The sequence below is a fragment of the Amia ocellicauda genome, chromosome 19, assembly GCF_036373705.1.
Source record: "Amia ocellicauda isolate fAmiCal2 chromosome 19, fAmiCal2.hap1, whole genome shotgun sequence".
Taxonomy (NCBI): domain Eukaryota; kingdom Metazoa; phylum Chordata; class Actinopteri; order Amiiformes; family Amiidae; genus Amia; species Amia ocellicauda.
Window position 1 is genome coordinate 8,898,239 of NC_089868.1, and position 19,379 is coordinate 8,917,617.

Below are 19,379 nucleotides of genomic sequence, written 5' to 3' on the forward strand. Positions count from 1 at the left end.
AGGAAAGGATCCTTAAATTGTACCGGGGACACAGGAATCCTGAGCACGTTTCCTCATACTCGGCAGGAAATAAATCTCTGCAAGGATTGGATTTAAGCACTGTGGAAGAGATATCGGGTACGAGTGCCAAAGTCAGACATCAGAACTTGGCAGCTGTTAAACCTTAAGGGGTTGAATCAGCATGGGAATAGACTAGCAAAAATCTATATTTAACTTGATACCGAATTTAAAGGTCAAAGAGGACATACATTAATAAATAGCAGTTTTCAGCTAAATATTACCACTACTGCCACACCAGATCCTTCAAACACATTTCATCTTACCCTCTGGCCAAAGAAAATTTCAATCTCAGGGCCCCTGCGATCAAAGCCAATTGACTCCCATCCAGTGCATGAAATGAGCAGAAATATCATTAAGTCATCTTTGAGGATGAGTGCTTATCTCTCAGGATATGACCTAATCAGGTAGTGGTTGCCACTATGCAGGACTGAGAGGACCAGATTAGCATTCTACAAAGATTCCAGCTCACACCGTGGAGTCATTAATTATCAGGTGGTGCATTCAATGCAATGCATAATTCATTTCCGACAGGAGCAAAGGAAAACAGTTCACCCATGTGCTATAAAGCCATGTTATTTTCATCAGTATTGACAAGATCTTAAGTCCAGATGACAACTGTTGGCTCAGTGTTTGTCACTGTTTGCTACTGTTGGCGAATACTTGCAGATGTTTAAATTTACTGTTATTTTCTTGGGATACATACTGACTATCCTCACATTTCAGATTCCCCCCAAAATATAATCTACTGTTATGTAATATATCATTCCTTACCTACAAATAAACATACAATAAAATACATCTTTGCAATAGTATCTCAGTTGCCACATAATTAGCCATATATTCCCAAAACATTTTCCAAAACATAAAAATAATACTGTTCATATTTGTCACAAATTTAAGTGATTAAACTTATGAGATATGAGAAATGAGGTCTATGCTATTTTTTTTTAACAGTTATCCAAATTATTAAATGTTAAATAAGTAAATGTGTGTGTGAGAGAGAGAGATAGAAAGAGAGAAAGTGTGTGTGAGTAGGCTATAGCCATAGTTTCTGCACACTTAGTTCACATGAGTGTACGAATGGCCAGTGGAGGACTTAGTCAGCACATGCTCACAGCAAACAAACCTATATAGGCTACAAACACAATCTGTTGGGAAGAATTAATTACAAGATTAAAATTAGAGAATTACACATTCAAAGCTATTCTAAATCTGTTAACCACTTCTCTTTACACCGCTTCTAAAAAACAAACATGTATATGCTATCGAAAGGATTGCGCAGCTTCCACAGCAACTGTCTTAAAAGCATCAGATTGACAGTGTATTCCGAATGAGGTGTCTACAAGCGCTAACACCCTACTGGCGTTACATTATAATGAATTCCTGTACTCTGCTGCATTTCATTTTTAATCACTACATTGCCATCTACCTCCCTTTGACAGGGAATACCTCGACCACACTGCCTTTCAAAAATCCTCTGACACAACATGCTAATAGGACAGATAGCAACACCCACCTCATCTTTATTAGACCTGCCTAATAGCAGTGTCTGTAGCTGTCGGTTTATATTACTTATCAACCGTTTGAGGGCATTCATCTGCTAATATAAAAGGCATAATGCTTGGGTAGTATAAGCAACAGGACACAAAGTGGTGGAATTCACAAAGCCTTTAACTTCCATGTACAACTCTGTTCCTGACAGAAACCTACCGATTAATGTCTCAAAGCCCACATTTGACACCAGCCTGGAAATTGCAGAACTGCTTTTGGTCCCACATTGACTAGGTTTTATTTTACTTCTAAAGCTGACTTTGAAAAAGTGCTACTATAGACTACAAACACAATTCCAGCAAGCCATCTCAAAAGACAAGCTTTAATAAATGTTCTTACTCGGAGGTCAGTGTTGGTAGACCCAATTGACATGGCTGACCAAATGAGGTCCAAATTAATCCCATGCATTTCAAAGCCTTGGAATTATTAAATTGAATAATAATAATAATTGCATTTCCAATTCTACTACTCCCTACTACTTTTAAAGCGTCTGTTCCCCTTATTACAGAAAATTCCTCGACACCAGCGTTGTTGCCAGTTCTCAGAGGTGCCTTTACATTTATAGACCAAACAGAAAAGAAATATTAGGACATGGCAATTTGCACAAAAAAAGATTATCAATCTGGGTTTGTGGACTAAATTACATGAAAAGATGTTTTTTTTTCCTGCATGACATTATATATTCTTTATTATTATTATTATTATTATTATTATTATTATTATTATTATTAAATAATATTTATTATATTCTTTATCTTTTCTTGCAACCAAAATGCAACACAAAAATGTATTTTTTTTGCATTTTGCAGCTCAGAATAAAGCAGTTTGGGCTCAATGTGGAATCTGGGGTGGCAGATTTAGCTTATAGTTATCCTCACACAAGATAAACAAATATTTTAAGGCTTATTTTTTACCAACAGTAAAGGGCCAGGAGTATATAATATATATATGGCATGACAGGAGGCATGTGGATGGAAGCCTTTCATAATGCAGGCATACGGACATGCAAACCAAGTGCTGCACACCCCATATTTCTTCTCTGATAATATCTCATTCTAGCCTCCGTCCTAATGGTAAGTGGCAATGTGCTAATGAAATAAAGGTCTTTTATTAGATCCGAGGCACTTGGATTAATAAAGGCCGAATCCCCCTGCAGCAGATCAGCTCGGAGTGGTGATGCCTCGCTGAGCCTCGTCTCGCTGACAGCTCTGCAGTGGGTGCCGGAGCAGACGCATCGCTCGTGCGCTCTGTGGAAGGAGTCCAACCAACAGCTTCCCTCTCGAGTCTTCTTCAGAAGCTTGAATGAGGCCGGGCCCAAAAACCTAACTGCCCTGCTCTGATGCGACTTCAATCTATAAAAGTGAAATGGTGTGTTATCAGAGAGCTGGGAACTGAAGAAAACCTTTTCATAACCCCATTTTATTGCCACTTACCATTGTATCTGTGAGAACAGACCTTTTCAGCTCACAGATACAATCCCATTATAACAGAGATGTAACAGCCAAATATGGGACATATGTCAGTAGTTAGCAAATCACTGGTACAAGTGTATCATTGTTTAGTTTTGATCATTCAATGCATACTGATTGATTGCTACACTTTGCTCTTCCCTGTCATGTTATATATAGGGTGAAATGTAGGAGACTGGAGGTGTCAAGGCTTCTTTATTCAGATTGCTTTCATAAACACACACCAAAATGGAATAACACAGGAAGCAGGCAGAAGTAATTGATACTGTAACCAAAAGCCATGAGGTGTATGTCAATTATGGCTCACACTATTTTGTGTTGGTGCAATTTGCCAGTGAGCCCGGATCCGATTGTGTTTTCTGATCCTGTTAGTACAACCGGCCCCTGGTGATGTCTATGGGTCCCAGACTTCAGGCAGTCATTGACTACAAAGGATTTGCAACCAAGTATTGAAACTCACAATTTAATTCATGATTATGATAGTTTGTCCAATTACGTTTGAGCCCCTAAAATTGAGGGGAACACATATACAAATGGGTGTAATTCCTACACCGTTCACCCAATTTGGATGTGACTACCCTCAAATTAAAGATGAAAGTCTAGACTTAAAAGCACATATTGATTGTTTCCTTTCAAATCCATTGTGGTGGCATAAAGAGCCACAAAGATGACAACTGTGTCACTGTCTGAATATTTATGGACCTAACTGTAAATGTATTTTTATGTAATTCCTTTCATACTGAAGCATCCAAGAGCAAAAAACATTGGAACAAGTTTAATTTAACAACATTATAAGTGTATAGGTTTGACATAAGAGAATCTCAAAGCAGGCTTCTTTATGTTAGCTGAAATGGAGCACCATCAAACCCATGTGAGTTGAAAATGTGTATGTTTTGTTCTGTGCACAAGCCGAGGTATTACTAGGGCCCAATTTTCCCAAGTTAGTCAATGATTTACTTTTGAGTAAGACCAGCAGTTCATTACATTTTCCAGTACTGCCATTACTCATTACAACATTCTTCAACAACTTCACATTACACAGCATTACGTATGCACAGCACCACACGTTTTTTGGAAACAAAAAACGTTATATTCAACAACAAGACAACCATGCTACACACATTTTTATGGATTCCCAAATTTTACCCATGCTACAGAAATTAATTTGTCTTTGTTTGAAGTCAATATGCTATATACTTTGTATATCTTGTACATCACAATTCCACAATGTCCAGAATTTCAAGTTCTATTTAATTTTGCAGCTAACCATTATATCTCTGTATATTCTATAAATGTTATTCTTAATTTGCTCTGCTCTTTGACACAAGTCATCATTGTGCATTTAAGGCAATTATTCATTATTACTCACTGGGATTATTGGTATGAATTGTATAATATAATTTTCAAGACACTTGACATTTAATTGAGATCATGTTTAATCAAAATTCACCCCCTCAATATATTTATTTTCATTGTAACCATCTTTATATAAAGGAGTGTGTGTGCCTAAAGGGGGGGGGTATTGTATTCCTTGAAGAAACCGAAGAGACTTAACAGAGAAGAGACCAAAAACACTAAGAACTATAGTTGGTAAAAGCCATGAATTATTTGAAATCCAAATGATAGATGTGCACTGGGTGAAGATTTGAGCTTGAAACTGATATGAATAGAGAGCACAATACAATACTAGAGCAGGTAAATGACGGCTTGACAAAGCCATTGTATTTTGTACAAAGCAAGGCCTGGGCATACGGTTCTTTTAACCTATCAAAACAATAAGGGAAGCTGTGGCCAGGGAGGAATTAGAATAGATTCATAAATATTACCACATGCACACAAAAGAGAAAGGAAATCCCTGGAATAATAAAAAGGTGTCATTGTAGCTGGCTAATCCATGCTTACTTTTAATACATTTGGCTGGAGAGAAGAGTAGTCAATACCATTTCAACAACAGCTTCTCCATAGTTCTTCCTCATCCAAGATTCTGAATTGTGGATCAGTTCTGAAAATATATATTTTAAGCTTAAAATGTATAAATACCTTTTTTTCTTCTTGTAATGTTAGATGGTGTCTTGTATTCTATACTGAAGTCAAATGCAGTTCTCTGAATTTTGCATTACCATGATCAAACCAAATATTAAAATGTATGCTATGTGTATACCAGCACAATAACCATTATTACAATTCTTAGCAGACACCCTTATCCAGGGCAACTTACAATTGTTACAATATATCACATTTTAACAATTACCCCTTTAGCTGGGTTTTTACCTGGGACTGAACCCACGACCAGTCCAGAGCCCTAACCACTACTCCACACTGCTGCCCGTCCCACAATCAACACAAAATTATAATTTCAAATTTCGATTTGGCGTTTACGGAGCTGCACCTCAACAATTTAGAAAGATATTTACCACCCTAACAAAGTGGAGCAAAGCATTACCTTATACCAATTTTCTGTGGGGTGCTTCAGGGCACTTGATTGCATTTTTTCATTTGATTTGCTTTCTCTACATACATAATCTTCTCCACAATACAACAAGCACACAAACAAACAGCCATCTCAGAAGCTACAAAAGACATTGACACAGATGACCTACTGTGGGTATTAAAGAAAAGATTGAAATCCGGGAGAATATTCTGTTCATTTTCCAAACAGTCTGGGCATGTAATGATGAACACTCACCTCAAATCCACACAGCAGATATTAGAAGGAGAACATCAGGACTCAATTATACCCTTTTCAGATAGATCTAGACCCAGCAGATAAATGAAGACTGTCTCACTGTGCAGCTGTTTCCTCAAGGCTAAGTACTGCTCAACCACAGGCAGGTGAAAAGCACCCCAGCCTTTAACTTGGCTACATCTTTGGCACACAAATATGTTTATTAAGCACTATAAGTAAAAAGCTTTTAAATACATCAGTGATCCTTTGGAGGGTTCAAATGTGATGATTTAGTAACACAATCAAAGGAGCGCCAAGTCTTGGGTGAGCGTCTGACTTCTTGGCGGACAAGACTATAAGACTGCTTCTACACCAAGGCCATAAAAGTATTACCAACTACAATAGGGGACAATAGGGACCATCTTCACACAGTCAGAATGAAAAGGGGTTCAATATTCTGTGTGATATTTTACACATTGCTGCAAGGTTAAAAAATTTAGGCTTTGGTTATTTGAACAGCAACATTTCATTATATGTTTCTGATACATCATGAACCATACCCTACAGGTTAGTTTCCCAGTGTGTCCTATTTTAACTTGCGACATGTAGCTTCAGCCTGTTTCAACGGCAAGACTTTTGTGCCTCGCATCTCTCTTCAAGTGGCTATAATAATGCCAGCTGTTAAAGCCTGCTGTTCTCACCATTGAATAGCTTTCACTTTCTTTTCTATTAATATTATGCTTTGAATCCCTAGGGGTATATTCTAAGATTTTCTGAACGACAACACAAAAACTACTACTGCAAAGAGCTTACAAACAAATTCCTACAGAAAACAGAATCATAAATAAAATAGCAAAATGAATAGAAAAATTTCAAGCACTGCGTGTAATAAATACAAATGGAGCACATATATCTGTGGATCTATGTGCATCTGTGTCTCTATACAGATAATAATGAACTGCTTACACCAAATGTACCAATACAGAACAGGAATGGGAACAGAAATTTTGAAGGATGGTCCACTGGAGTAAATCAAGGATGCTCAGGCATACATGTAGAACATTTCAATGTAGTACTCGGCCTTAGACATGGATGTACAGTAATAGCTAGGCAATTACTGAAAGTCAGAGTTGAAGACTGTGGGGAGATGTAACAGAAAATCACACGCTTCAAAAAGCTTTCACAATCTAGGAATATTATGATATTACATAGAAGCAAAACAACGCTAAAATACGAAAGGAAATCTACTTATTTCTGAATCTATATAATGTGATATAATGGGGAAGTTCTGGTAATGGTTACTTTGAAAGCTGAAAGGGAAAGGAATGTTCAAGTATTAGACAATGCAGCAAGACAGTGTAAATTATAAATGTTGTTAATTTCATTTTTGTGTCAGCTTTTATGTAGGCTTTCAAATGTTGAATTATTTAAAACCATCTAGTTCAATATTCTCTTCAGCTAGTTGAATATTCTATTATCAACGTTCAGGCTGAGAAACCCTTGGCATTTGTGTGTCATTAAAGGTGACAATTGATATTCTGCAGATCACATACATGTAAATAACTACTAAAACGTATGCTTCTACCTTGGATTTGATTTGGACATTTATCAGAGGGCTTTTAAAAGGGAGAACATGTAGAGACTTTCACATTAATAGCTTCTGTGATTCTGCAGTTTCCCATCTTGCAGGCTCAGCTCCAGCCAGCAGTGAGAAATAAAAAAAGGTTGCGATCATGTTAGGGGGAAAAAAAGTGCATTTCGGCAACACTTGGAAAATGATTAAGAGCCGTACACTGCTGCATTGAAGAGAGACACAGGTAAAGCTCCCTCGCCGTGCCTGAAGGTGCCTTTTGAAAGGAAAGGTTATTTTAGAGTTTTGCAGCTGCAAAGATTAATATTAAATGGAATTTATAATGCAGTCAGCATGAAGGGGATTTTCATAAATATTAACAAGCCTAGACGCTCCCTCTTTATGTCCATGAATATGGATGAGTCTGGCAGGAACACCAGACATCTACAATCAGAAACAAGCGGAGGAAAAAAAGCGAGACGGGGGGGCGTTATAAAAAGAGCATCGTCCACACTGTACACCCCTTGCAAAACAAACACCAAGCATCATCACACCTCCAGGGCTACTGCACAGAGACACCTATACAAAACAACTGCTTCTCTGTTCAGACTAGGACTTAGTCAGCACAAAAAAATGAACAAGACTGAAATATAGAATTTGTATTATTACTTACATAATCTATATCAGGGTTCTACTAATGTTTTTTATATACATATAATAGTAACAGTTTTATACCATAGTATACATACAAACACTTAGTTATTAATGTCAACGTGTGCTTTCAGCCTCAGAAAACACTGACTTGGTCTCCATGCTTAAGGCTGATGTATTTGCTGGTGCATTACAGTAAGCTCTGAATGCCTTCATTCTGGGAATGTTACCTCTCAAAACTGTATGATTCTTCAATCGGGGCACTGCTGAACACTTTTATGTCTCAGATTCTACCTTTGGTTTATTCGGTTTCTTATTTGACGTGTTCATTTCAGAAGCATTCTCTTGTCGTCCCATTTTAGATGCATGACATTTTCATTTTACATTGCTCCTTTGGGAGTTGCAGTACTGTGTGTCTGGTTGGATGTCTCTCTTTGGGAATAGACTGTAGTGTTATATATTGCGGATATACAGAAAGTAGTAACAGGACTTTAAGTGACAAATCATGTATTTTTTAATACAAAACATGATTATACAACACAAGGGCTATGAATAACAAATACAAATATCTTTAAATGTAACAGGATTATTGTAATTGGTAGTCCATCTCTGGTGTCTATATTAGAATTTCATGAAAAAATTATGAAACTATAAAAAGAACATGATATATGTGTGTGGGTGTGTATATATTTACAAAGCAATACATTTTGTAATTTCAATACATTAAATAAATTAAACCTGCTTTTTAATGCTAATAAATCAAGTTAAATGAATGACATTGTATTGTATGTATTGCAAGTGAATTTCTATATTTTCTTTGCAGTCACTTGAATTAGAATTTGAGTAAATACCACAACAATCAGACCTGAATTTAGTTTGTCTTGCTTTTGTTGATTAAAACAAATACAAAAAATAAAACAACAGTTAACAGTTAATTCTCAGACACGAAAGTTTAATTTCAAAAGAAAATCAATTCCTCTGCTCCTGGAAACCCAAGGTGGCAAATAAGAACACTCTCCATCAGGGAATTCACAGAATAAAACCAGTATCAGTAACAATCTCTCCAGAGAGATTAGTTGAACCTATTCTGGGTTGTACTGAGAGGAGAAAGGAAGGTGGAACAAAATAAATAAATAAATAAAAATGAAATCATATATCACCCAAAAGAAAAGCTTATATATATTTTTTTTTCCAGTTTTGATAAAGGTCACTAATCACTTCAGGGGGGACATTTGGAACAGCATCATATGGACAGCAATTGCACTTTCATGAGAAACGTTAAGACTTCTCGATACAAGAGGACTGAGATTTAATTTATCTAAAATAAATGGCACTGGGAACTTGCATGGTCACTGCTCTGATTCAGGTCAGGGACAAAGAGTTGTGCTGTGCCCTTGGTGGACCCACGGATCCCTGTAGAAATTTCCCACTGCACATCAATAGGATCAGTATTATTATTGACTACCTCACCACAGTACAATACACCAGGTAGTCTTCCACAGTTTTGTTTTGGGCTTCCCAAGATATTTGATCTAAAATCCCTGAATGAAAACTCAACTCTGCTGCATCAGAGGCACATTTTACATTTGACTTAAGCAGTACATTAGAATTCCAAATCTCACAAAATCTCACATCCTTCCACTGTATACAGTTCTGTATATCCCTGACTCAGGCAGTTTTATTTTATTTTTTTCTATTTCTTGAAGCTTATAAGTAGTATAACTGTTGTTCAAGAAGACCAGTGATAAGAGATGGAATCTACAGAATTTCAATGTGTAGGGAGCCCCGTTATCTAACAGCACTTGTAAGACAGATAATGACAGTGTGCGAGATCTGGGGTAAGACGAAATTCTACTAGTCTATTTTCTTTGTAAAATAACATTAAAGCCGTGTGATTACATTAATAACTAATTTGTCAAATAACAATTACTGCCTGTGCACAGCACTGTCGGTGACAAGGCATTCATTAAGTCCAATGTAATTTAAGGGCACACTAACTGCAGAGTGAAATGATCTAAACACATACTCGCAAACACATATTCTTCCATTTTTGGGAATATAAGTCAGAGATATATTATGAACAGAAATAATACAAATATATATTTAAAGATATCATTAAAATATTGTTATTAGTAGATAAAACAGCTGCAGTTCACTGTTCAGGTACAAAGAATGCTTATATTGGTTTTGTTGTATTGCTTTCAGAATGTAGATAAACAATGGTTCCAATTCATGCAGATGTTCTAAGGAGAAACTAAAACACTAAACTAACCTACGTAAAAATGGTAGAGACAATGAGTGATTTGTATTGTCGCAGCCTGAGGATCAAAATTAGCGGTTGAGAGAATAGGTTTGGTGTCATCTTCCCTGGGCTGTTCCTCGTTAGATTTGTTTTCGAACGAGACAGCATGAGGCAACGTGCAGTAACACAAAGTCCAAGTGCTGCCTCTCTGTAGCAATGTGGACATTCAGGCTGAATACATGGAAAGACATTTTTTCCCACATTTCAAGCCGATCACCCCACCTTGCTTTAACTGGGAAATGGAACCCCACCTGCTTGTGGCTCTACAGGTTTTCTTGATGAAAGGAACACAGCTTTCAAACTTAAATTAACACATTTTATTGGCAGCAACAGCAAAACCCGAACCTTTCACAAAATGTTTAAAAAATAAAAAAATATATACTGTATGTCACTTTTTATATATATATGTATTGTGTCCTAATCAAAAACAGCTTACTACAGCTTTACAGCAGCAATCAATTATAGAGTTTTGCAGGTGTGTGGAGTGATAATTAAATACCAAGTAACGCAACATATTCTGGAGTAATAGACACGTGGTACACATTAGATTTAAAATGGAGAAAAACTGATCACTTCTTACAGAAAGGAAGGAAATGATAAACCAATACAAAAAGTAGGTAATGTTAAAATAAACTGTACACATGTTGGTAAACATGAGATCAAGCATCCACAGTTAAAAGATTGTTATGCTATCAAAGTTGATCATTAAGATTTGGTTAATACTGCAAGTGGAAAGACTTGCAGAAAATTATGTAAACGCAACTAAAGAAGTCTAGCTGCTATTAAGTTTAATGTGCCCTTGACATGAATAAATAAATATATAAATAAAAAACAATTAATAAATAGCTGTAATATAAAAATATATGAAGAACATAACTGACTTTTGTTTAGCAGCAACTATAGAACACAAGGCAAATATTATGAACCCAGCAAAGTCATTTTAATGATCAATACAGGGACAGTCCAAAGTTTAAACACAACCTGTCAGGCAACTGAAATCTTCACCTTTATCTCTATGCTGAATATGTGTTCAGCTAACTCTGAAAATATATATTTGATTAATAAGTAAAGATTAATGACAGGTATACATGAAGCATAAATGACTGGCCGAATTACGTTTCAGATGAAGGATATGAAAACTTTCGACTATGGTGTTAAGTATGTCCTCCAGATTAAGTTCTTATCTTGCTTTCACAAAATGTGCTCTTGTCTTTTCACTCTTTACTAAATAGGGCAGGAAAAACAAAGCAAAAATCAATTACAAAACAACAAACTAATAAATAAAATAAAGAATATTCTCCAACTATCAGCCCTTATATGCCCTATAGCCTTGCCTATGGATAGTTCATTGCAAAAGTACCTCAAATAAATCACGTTTTCTTTGCAAGCATTTATACCTGGAAGCAGCTTCCACTTTCAATCAGGTAGCAGCCATTTAAGACCTCAAAATCTGCAACCACAAAAAAATGCAGATAACAATAAGTGTTGACAAAGAACAGCAAGCAGCTTCTTTACAGATTCTTTATGTATTTTGTGGCAAAAGGAACAGTTTAGAAACTCAGAGTTGAGCACGAGATAAGGCCAATACCTATGAAACCTATCCACAATTTAAGTATCAGAAAGACACATTTTTCTTTTCTTTCCTTTTTCTCCACAGAAATTTTATGAACATGTCAGCACATATAAAATACATAGTATGGATTTCAAGGGTAAAGAACATTGTGTGTAAAGACCTCTTCCTTTAACAGTAAATATATTTTATAGCAGCAAATTCTTTTCCATCAGGGAACAAGGCCTACATTTAAAGTATGAAATACCGTATTTGGTAACAAAATGGAAATATGGAGATATTTTTGAGGTGCCTCAATTACAGTCAAATAAAAGTTGTTTATATATATATATATATAAACTGTGTGTGTGTTGTTTCCATGTGTAAATTGGATATATCTTTTTTAGCAACAATGTATTGCCCAATGTAAATAGATATATATTTGCTTTAATATAAAATAAATAAAACTTGCCTTGACAATCTCTTAATTGCACAATCATTTCCAATATTTAAAAATAATATTTTTCTCCACACATTTTTAAATACCAATTACCTCTTTAAATGTCAATTGAAAATATTAGGCACAGACACAGTAAATAAGTAACATAATATTAATCATAAACAGTCAAATCTGTACATCTGAAACACGATTTGTGCGAGCTGTTCTAAACATAGGGAAGCCTCCTACAGCAGAAAGCTAACACAGATCTAATACAAAGGTTTCATTATTTGTTAGCTGATATCTTGTATCTTGTTTTCACACAGTAGACTCAGTAGTATACAACATAACTAATAAAGCCAGGGGGCACTGGGAAGGGGGGCAGTTTGAATTCCAGGCATCATTTATATTGTGCGTTTTCTCTTTTCTGTTATTTTGCTTTATTTTTCCTTTTTGTTGTTGCTGTCTTTATTTCAGTTTGTTTGTTCCACGAACATCATAAGAGAGAAGCCCATTAGACCTTTAAAAAGATGTGCTGAAGTTAGTTGTCCTGTACTGACCCCAGAATGGTAAGAAAGGACAGGTCGAGCGTCATCTGAATGCAGTACCCTAGACCATATCTGAAACTGGGGTGGGTCCACTGCTCTGGATCCATTTCCAAGCACTTTGGAAAGCTGCAAAATCAGGTTGCTGTTTGGCAATAACCCTCTGGAGGAAGAGGGTCTGACAAACTCTTCTTCATCATCTCTGCCTGCAAGACACCAGCACACCCATCAGCTGGAGAGACCCCTTATATACCACCTCGCAGCACCACGGCCGGAGCGAGAAAAAAGCTATGACTGGGGGGGCGGGGAACCCCTTTCACGTCCCTTTTCAGATGGAGCAAGAGTTAGCCCTTTTGCGTGGCTTGGGGTCCCGCAGATCTCGGTCTTTGGCACACACGCAAGACGAGCAGATGGTCTGGGAGAGCCGGCGCAGGCCCAGCCTGAAGACGCTGTTGGAGAGGCTGTAGATGACGCAGTTGCAGAAACTGTTGCTGATGGCCAGCCAGGTGGTGACAAAGGAGAGGGCAGGGTTGTCCAACACATGAGAGCTCTCCAGCAGGAAATAGATGATGTAGGGCAGCCAGAGCATGTAGAAAACACTGGTGATGCGGAAGAGCACCATGGCGTAGCGCCGGTCGGGGCTGTGTCCTCCATCGCCAGTATCCATCTCCTGGCTGGGGAAGCGGGCCCGGCGCTCGCTGATCTCCTTGTTATGCTGTCGGCAGATCTTAAAGATGTGAAAGTAAGTAAAGCAGACCACAAAGGCAGCCGGGGCGTAGAGCAGGCACACAATAAAGCTTGTGAAATAGGCATTGGTGGGCCAGGAGTGGGCACACCACTCAAAGATGTCCCCATGGTAGCCCGGCTTCCCCCAGCCAAAGAAGGAGGGTAGAAATACAAGGCAGGAATATATCCAGATGAGGACGATGCAAATGCGGAGGCGACAAGGCGTGACCAACTGGTTGTAAGAGAGAGGTTTGGTGATGGCCAGGTAACGGTCCACACTGATGCACGCCAGGCATGCCATGGAAACACTCTTGAGCACGGAAACGATATATCCAAAGATCTGGCAGGTCAAAGACTCCTTGACACCAGTCGGGTAGTGCAGGAGTGAGAGAGTCGGGACGAGGCAGCTCACGCCAACAAAAAGGTCAGCGTACGCCATGGTCTGGATGAAGTAGCTGGTGGTGTAGTGGTGAAGCAACGGGGCGCAGTGGAAAACGAAAATCACTGTCAAGTTCCCAGTGATAATCAGCACAGTCAGAAGGACGATGACCACTGTCTCCAGCACACAGGCCTCCACCACGTCATAGTGCCCAAAACCCAGAGGACAGGAGTGGTTCACAGGGACTCTGACGGTGCTGCTGTTCATTGTAGGAGTCACAACTTCAACTATGGAGTGATTCATGGTTCAGAGCTGGAGATGGGTGCCAGTTTAGGATAATTGAAGAGTACAGATTTTTCTGAGTCCAACTGTACGAAATTCAGATTTCCACATGCTCTTCCACTGATCTCTGTTTAAGACACCTGTCTGCTCATTTCTTCCCCAGCAACAGAGCTGCTTTTACATTCCTTGGGTCTAACAAAGTGAGAGAGAGAGAGAGAGAGAGAGAGAGAGAGAGAGAGAGAGAGAGACAATCCAGCACATTCATCCCAAAGAGTCCCTCACACCTGAACTGGGCTGGTTTAGTGAAGTCATTCTCGCCTGATAGAATTTGTTCTCAACAAACTTCAAGGTTTAACACAGTTAACACGACTTGTGTTATTTTGTGATCACATCTCCTGATATAATGAGCTCTAGATGGGTGGTCTCATTCATTTGATGGCTTAACCAACTGCGAGAATGAAAGGGGGAAAATACGACAAAATGAGAGAAAGCAAAGTATCAGTAAACACGGCACAGCTGGAACAAAAGCAGCAGCCTCAATATGAGCCATTTACGAGAGCCCGAGCAGAATACAATGATCAATTAAAAATCCTTTAAAAAAACGGCCATCCGGCAGTGACATGAGTGCTACAAATTTAAATTTGTGCAGATGTTTCACACTGTACGAACACTGGCAATTCAAATACGCAAAATCTATAATAATATTTGCATTCCTGATTTCTACTCATACCTATATTGGGACACCAGCAGAATTCCTTCAAGCTCTTCCCCAGTAAAGTAAAGTGCCGTTTCAGTGCTTATTTCCACACACACTGATTTAAGTGTGAGCTCCATCCCCTGCTAAACCCCATGTGTGCAATCCATTGCAAATCCACATACAGCACTCAGAGGAGAGAGCTTTTAACATATCGATATCCAAGCTCTCATTGTGAGGACTTTTGGAGATTATTTTAATTTAGTCCGAAAAAGCATGTCCTGTGACTCCCAGATTTTCCCTTTTCTGATCTTATCTAGGGCTAGGCTTTAGGGTTTGAAGTCAGTGTCATGATGCAGTCCTGTCACAAAAGCGTCTGTAGTTTATAAAGCCATTTGTTTGTTTTGTTCTCCTCTTCAAACGCTTCTGAACGGTTAATCAAATAGCAGGAAAGCACGTATCAAAGACATTTTTCTATTTTTCTTCAGACCGTTACTTTGAAATCTTTTAAATAAGAGACCACAGCAATATGGTCCCCAACTTTGTGTCCCAGCATTCAGAATGTGTTTAGCTTTGGTCCCACTGAACTTTTCTTTCTTTTTTCTTTTCCTTTGCAGTCGGAAATACTTCTGCAGCAAGAAAATAGGAAATCCTCCTTCAGCAGTTTAGAAAGCAACCAAGAAATACATGAAGAAAAGCAGGATTATTTCCACGAGAGCATTATCACATCTTCCAAATCCGTTCAAAAGCTCCTACACTGAATGAAGTAAACGTTGTTTGTCTGAAATAAATAAATAAATAAATAAATAAACAAACAATGCTTTAAATAAATCTCCCCCTCCCGCATGCAGCCTGTCTTCTATAACGGAAAGAAAGCAGCATCCAGGAGAGAAGCTGAGCTCTTTCACAGTGGATCACCTTAGCTTTCACTATCCTCCCAGTGTGTGCCAAAAACACGCTCCAGTTCCAGACAGGATTCTTATTGTTAAGAGAAAAGAATATTTCCCACCCTTTTTTTTCAGCTGGGTGTGTGTGTGAGACGGTGAGAGAGGAATACCAAAAAAAATAAAAATCCAAGGTTAAGTGAAGACCACTGAGCTCTTATCGGAGGTATGTTTCCCTGGTGCAGTGGAGAAGATGCTGTGCCTAGCTCAGTCCCTTTCTCCCTCTCTCTTTCTCTCGCTCGCACTCCCGTCTCCTCTGTGCTACTCGGCTGCACCTGAGCTTCTCGCTCTGCCGGCCCCCCTCTCTCCTCCTCCCTCCTCCCCGCCGATACAAGAGAATTTCCCATTCAAAAATTGACTTGGTCTTTCTGCCCCCAATCAACGGCACGGCCAATGACCAGCGCAGCTGAAATTGTCACTTGGTTACAGTTGCCAGGCATTTGTTGGCTTAGATCCTCCCACGATAGCTGTGATCAAGCATAACAAATGAGGGCAAATTAAGGGTGGGGGGAGGTGGGGTGTGAACGGGATGGATATGCAGCTAGATTTATTTTTATTTTTAAATTTTACTGTGTTTAAAGACCAAACCATATACAGGCAAATGAAGCCTGTAATCAAATCCCCCTAAAAAGCAAGTCAGTTTTGAATGACAATGAGCACAAAGCAATGGAAAACACACACAATCCAGCTTTCACTACCCCAGTAATCCTACCAGTCAGTATCCTGCTGTAATCAACTGCATTATTGCCCATTGTAACACAATCAGCCGCTGCCAGGAGAGTACATTAATAATTTATTACAAAAACAAAAGGGGGCTGAAAAAAAAAAAAAAATCCTTCATATTTGTCACCCTACAGGCTTTTAATACCAACCGTGCATATCAGCATATTAGGGTTTGCAGAGCAGGCGCTGCATATTGACTGCCTAAATCGTGGCAGGGTGGTTTAGGCAATTAGATTGGAGCTAGTCTCTGACTGCATGCCAGCAGTGCCGGCGGTCTGAGAGGAGCGGATCTCTGTGCAGGTTGGGCTGCCCTGTTCTCTGGCGGCTGGCAGCGCTCATCACACACGGCAGCCTTAGAAAGCTGATTAGCAGCCCATCGCAGGGAAGCAGTGCCCTGGCAGCGGGGACATGTGCAGTGCAGCCCACAAGCAAACAATAGCCTGCACCGTTAGAATGCTGTGTATTCCAGTAAATTAAAAAAAATAGATGTATAATAATAGGTTGGTTGTACCTATGCATCAGGCTTTTATCAAGTTCAAATTATTTCTTATGTTTGGTCAAACTTTGAACTCTTTCCACCATTTGTAGTAATTTCTACAGTAGCTCATCTACAATAACCAGTAACTGGTTAATAGGATCCCTAGCAGGTTTATTTTGGCTACCCTGTAATAACTCTGTGCTGTGACACACTATAATGACGTGTTCATGTAGGCTGGCAATCTGTTGAATAGACAAAGGTGTAACAATTCCCCGTTTGGAATCACACAATAGCAGGCCAGTGTAATGACGCCAAGGTGGAAGCGTTTGAAAAGCTGTTGTTTATAAACAGTGAGCGGACACGTGTGTGTGTGATAGAAAGATTTCTGGTGTTGACTAACACTTAGGAATGTACTATACAATATAAACACAAATGAAAGGGGGGGTGGGGGGGTGACAAACATATGTATGTAGTTTGTTTCCATGCTGGGATTTCATATTTGTTTTTATCATCAAGTTGAATTTGAACACCATGACAATCGCTCTTTAAGGGTTTGGAGCTTCTCTCTGCAGTTTGTTGTGTTAGTCATATCCTCTTAATGTAGTAAAACGCAGTTCCCATCTGTGTCGGTGTGCCATTTTGGGTGATGGGTGACCAGCATGCATACGAGAAGAGTGGGACTGAGGGATATGATCGACAAGAATTTGATCTATTGTTCAATGTTGTCCAGATGTTAGAGCAACGTAACACACACTGAGTGTGTACTTATGCAAATTTTATATACTAGATATTTCATACACATGCATAAGAGATGGGTTTCCATGCGTTATATTAAAATGATTGAATTAAGGGGTTCTGTATCATAACTCAGAGACCATGCGATCAAGTAGCTTGTGAAAGGTCACTGAACCCAGAGAACACCTTCCTTCAACACACACAGTGGATGCTTTTAGTGTTTAGTCAATGTCAAAGTTAAGGATTATACATCTCTTTAGAGACAGGCAGATTTGCTAAAGATACAGCTTGAACCAAATAAAGTTTGGAACCCAATGTATTTGCTTTTTGGCAGGGGTGTTACAGCTTGAGCAACTGAATTTGCTGGAAGGCAACTTTAAAAAAAAATCTACACAATAGTAGAGGACGTATGGGCACAGTATAGATATTTGTTGGATTTATGCTAGGGATATGTGTGCATCAAATTCTTCGAAAATTCTGCAGGAATTGAAGCTTTGTTTCTGTTATTATCCTATAGAGTCTGTGACCTATACCACAGTGAAACACCAGGTTTACCATTTATATTTAGCATAAGGCAGAATGAAAAATTGCATGCATTAATGCATGTTTGGTGGTCAAGTATTTGAATTTCAGTTGTTTTTTCTTAATATTCAAGGAAACAGACACTTTAGAGGCAGGTCTAAGTGTAATATCTCCCAATTTTAGGCCTTAGTGCTCTTCAGTTCACATTGCTAAGTGGGTGCTTATAATCGAGATGAGGTCTTGGCAGGGCAGTTGGGTTTTTGAAAGCTTTCAAGTGCTGTACAGACTTTCTATTCCATTATCTAGTCATACAATGGGTCAAAGGTCAAGCATATTTGTCTAGAGGGATATGACATTTTAACATCACTACTATATTAATATACTTTATTTTCCACATTGCTCAGAAAACAAATATAGAAACCAATGAAAGGTAAATTCAAAGTAAGCTCTCATTACTGCAGAGTAAATGACTACTATACTTTTCATAATATGTCATAATATGGTGAATTGTGACTTGAATTTGAACGTCATATCTATACAAAAATATGAACTGCATGGTATAGGGACTAAATACACCGGAACAAAATAAGATATGTATTTGGATCAGGCTGTCTGTTTTGCTCACACCATGTCTCTTCCACTGTGTTCAATTGTCCTTTTTTGTTATAGCCATTTCTGAAGGGAGAAGGGCTGAAAGCCTGACCTTATACACATGACTGGAGGAATTTAATTCACCTTATATCTCTGTAATAGTAATTGTCGTTTCTGTGTCAGCTGAATAGGCATGCAGCTCTGAAGACTCAGCCAGATACAGAGCTGAAGAAAAAATAAAATAATAAAATAATAATAACAAAGATAAAATACTGATATTGCAGATTGTTTCTTGGAGTATCAAATATAAAATACATAACAATGTCTGTGTGGACATTAAGTCACTCAAACCTACAACAACAACAAAAAAAACAGCTTTCATATCAGCCAAAAAGCATATGAATAATTCGAAGAATATAGTATTTAACGTATAATTAATGAAAACTGAAAACCACAGAAAAGTGTATTCATCTTCAGCTTATCGCACACACAACTGAACCTGAA

The 19,379-nt window shown here is 38.3% G+C and overlaps 2 protein-coding genes across 3 annotated transcripts in view; both read right to left on the reverse strand.

The window, feature by feature from the left end:
* rabgap1l (RAB GTPase activating protein 1-like) overlaps positions 1-19,379 on the reverse strand; it is a 219,621-nt gene that overhangs the window by 141,879 nt on the left and 58,363 nt on the right. The window lies entirely within an intron of this gene.
* gpr52 (G protein-coupled receptor 52) lies at positions 10,156-16,072 on the reverse strand. The gene has a single exon (XM_066692365.1). It carries the CDS (start codon positions 14,207-14,209, stop codon positions 13,130-13,132), a length of 1,080 nt encoding a protein of 359 aa, XP_066548462.1. The 5' UTR covers positions 14,210-16,072; the 3' UTR covers positions 10,156-13,129.

Excerpts from the sequence above, each read along its gene's own strand:
- gpr52 (XM_066692365.1), bottom strand. The coding sequence starts at position 14,209 with ATGAATCACTCCATAGTTGAAGTTGTGACTCCTACAATGAACAGCAGC.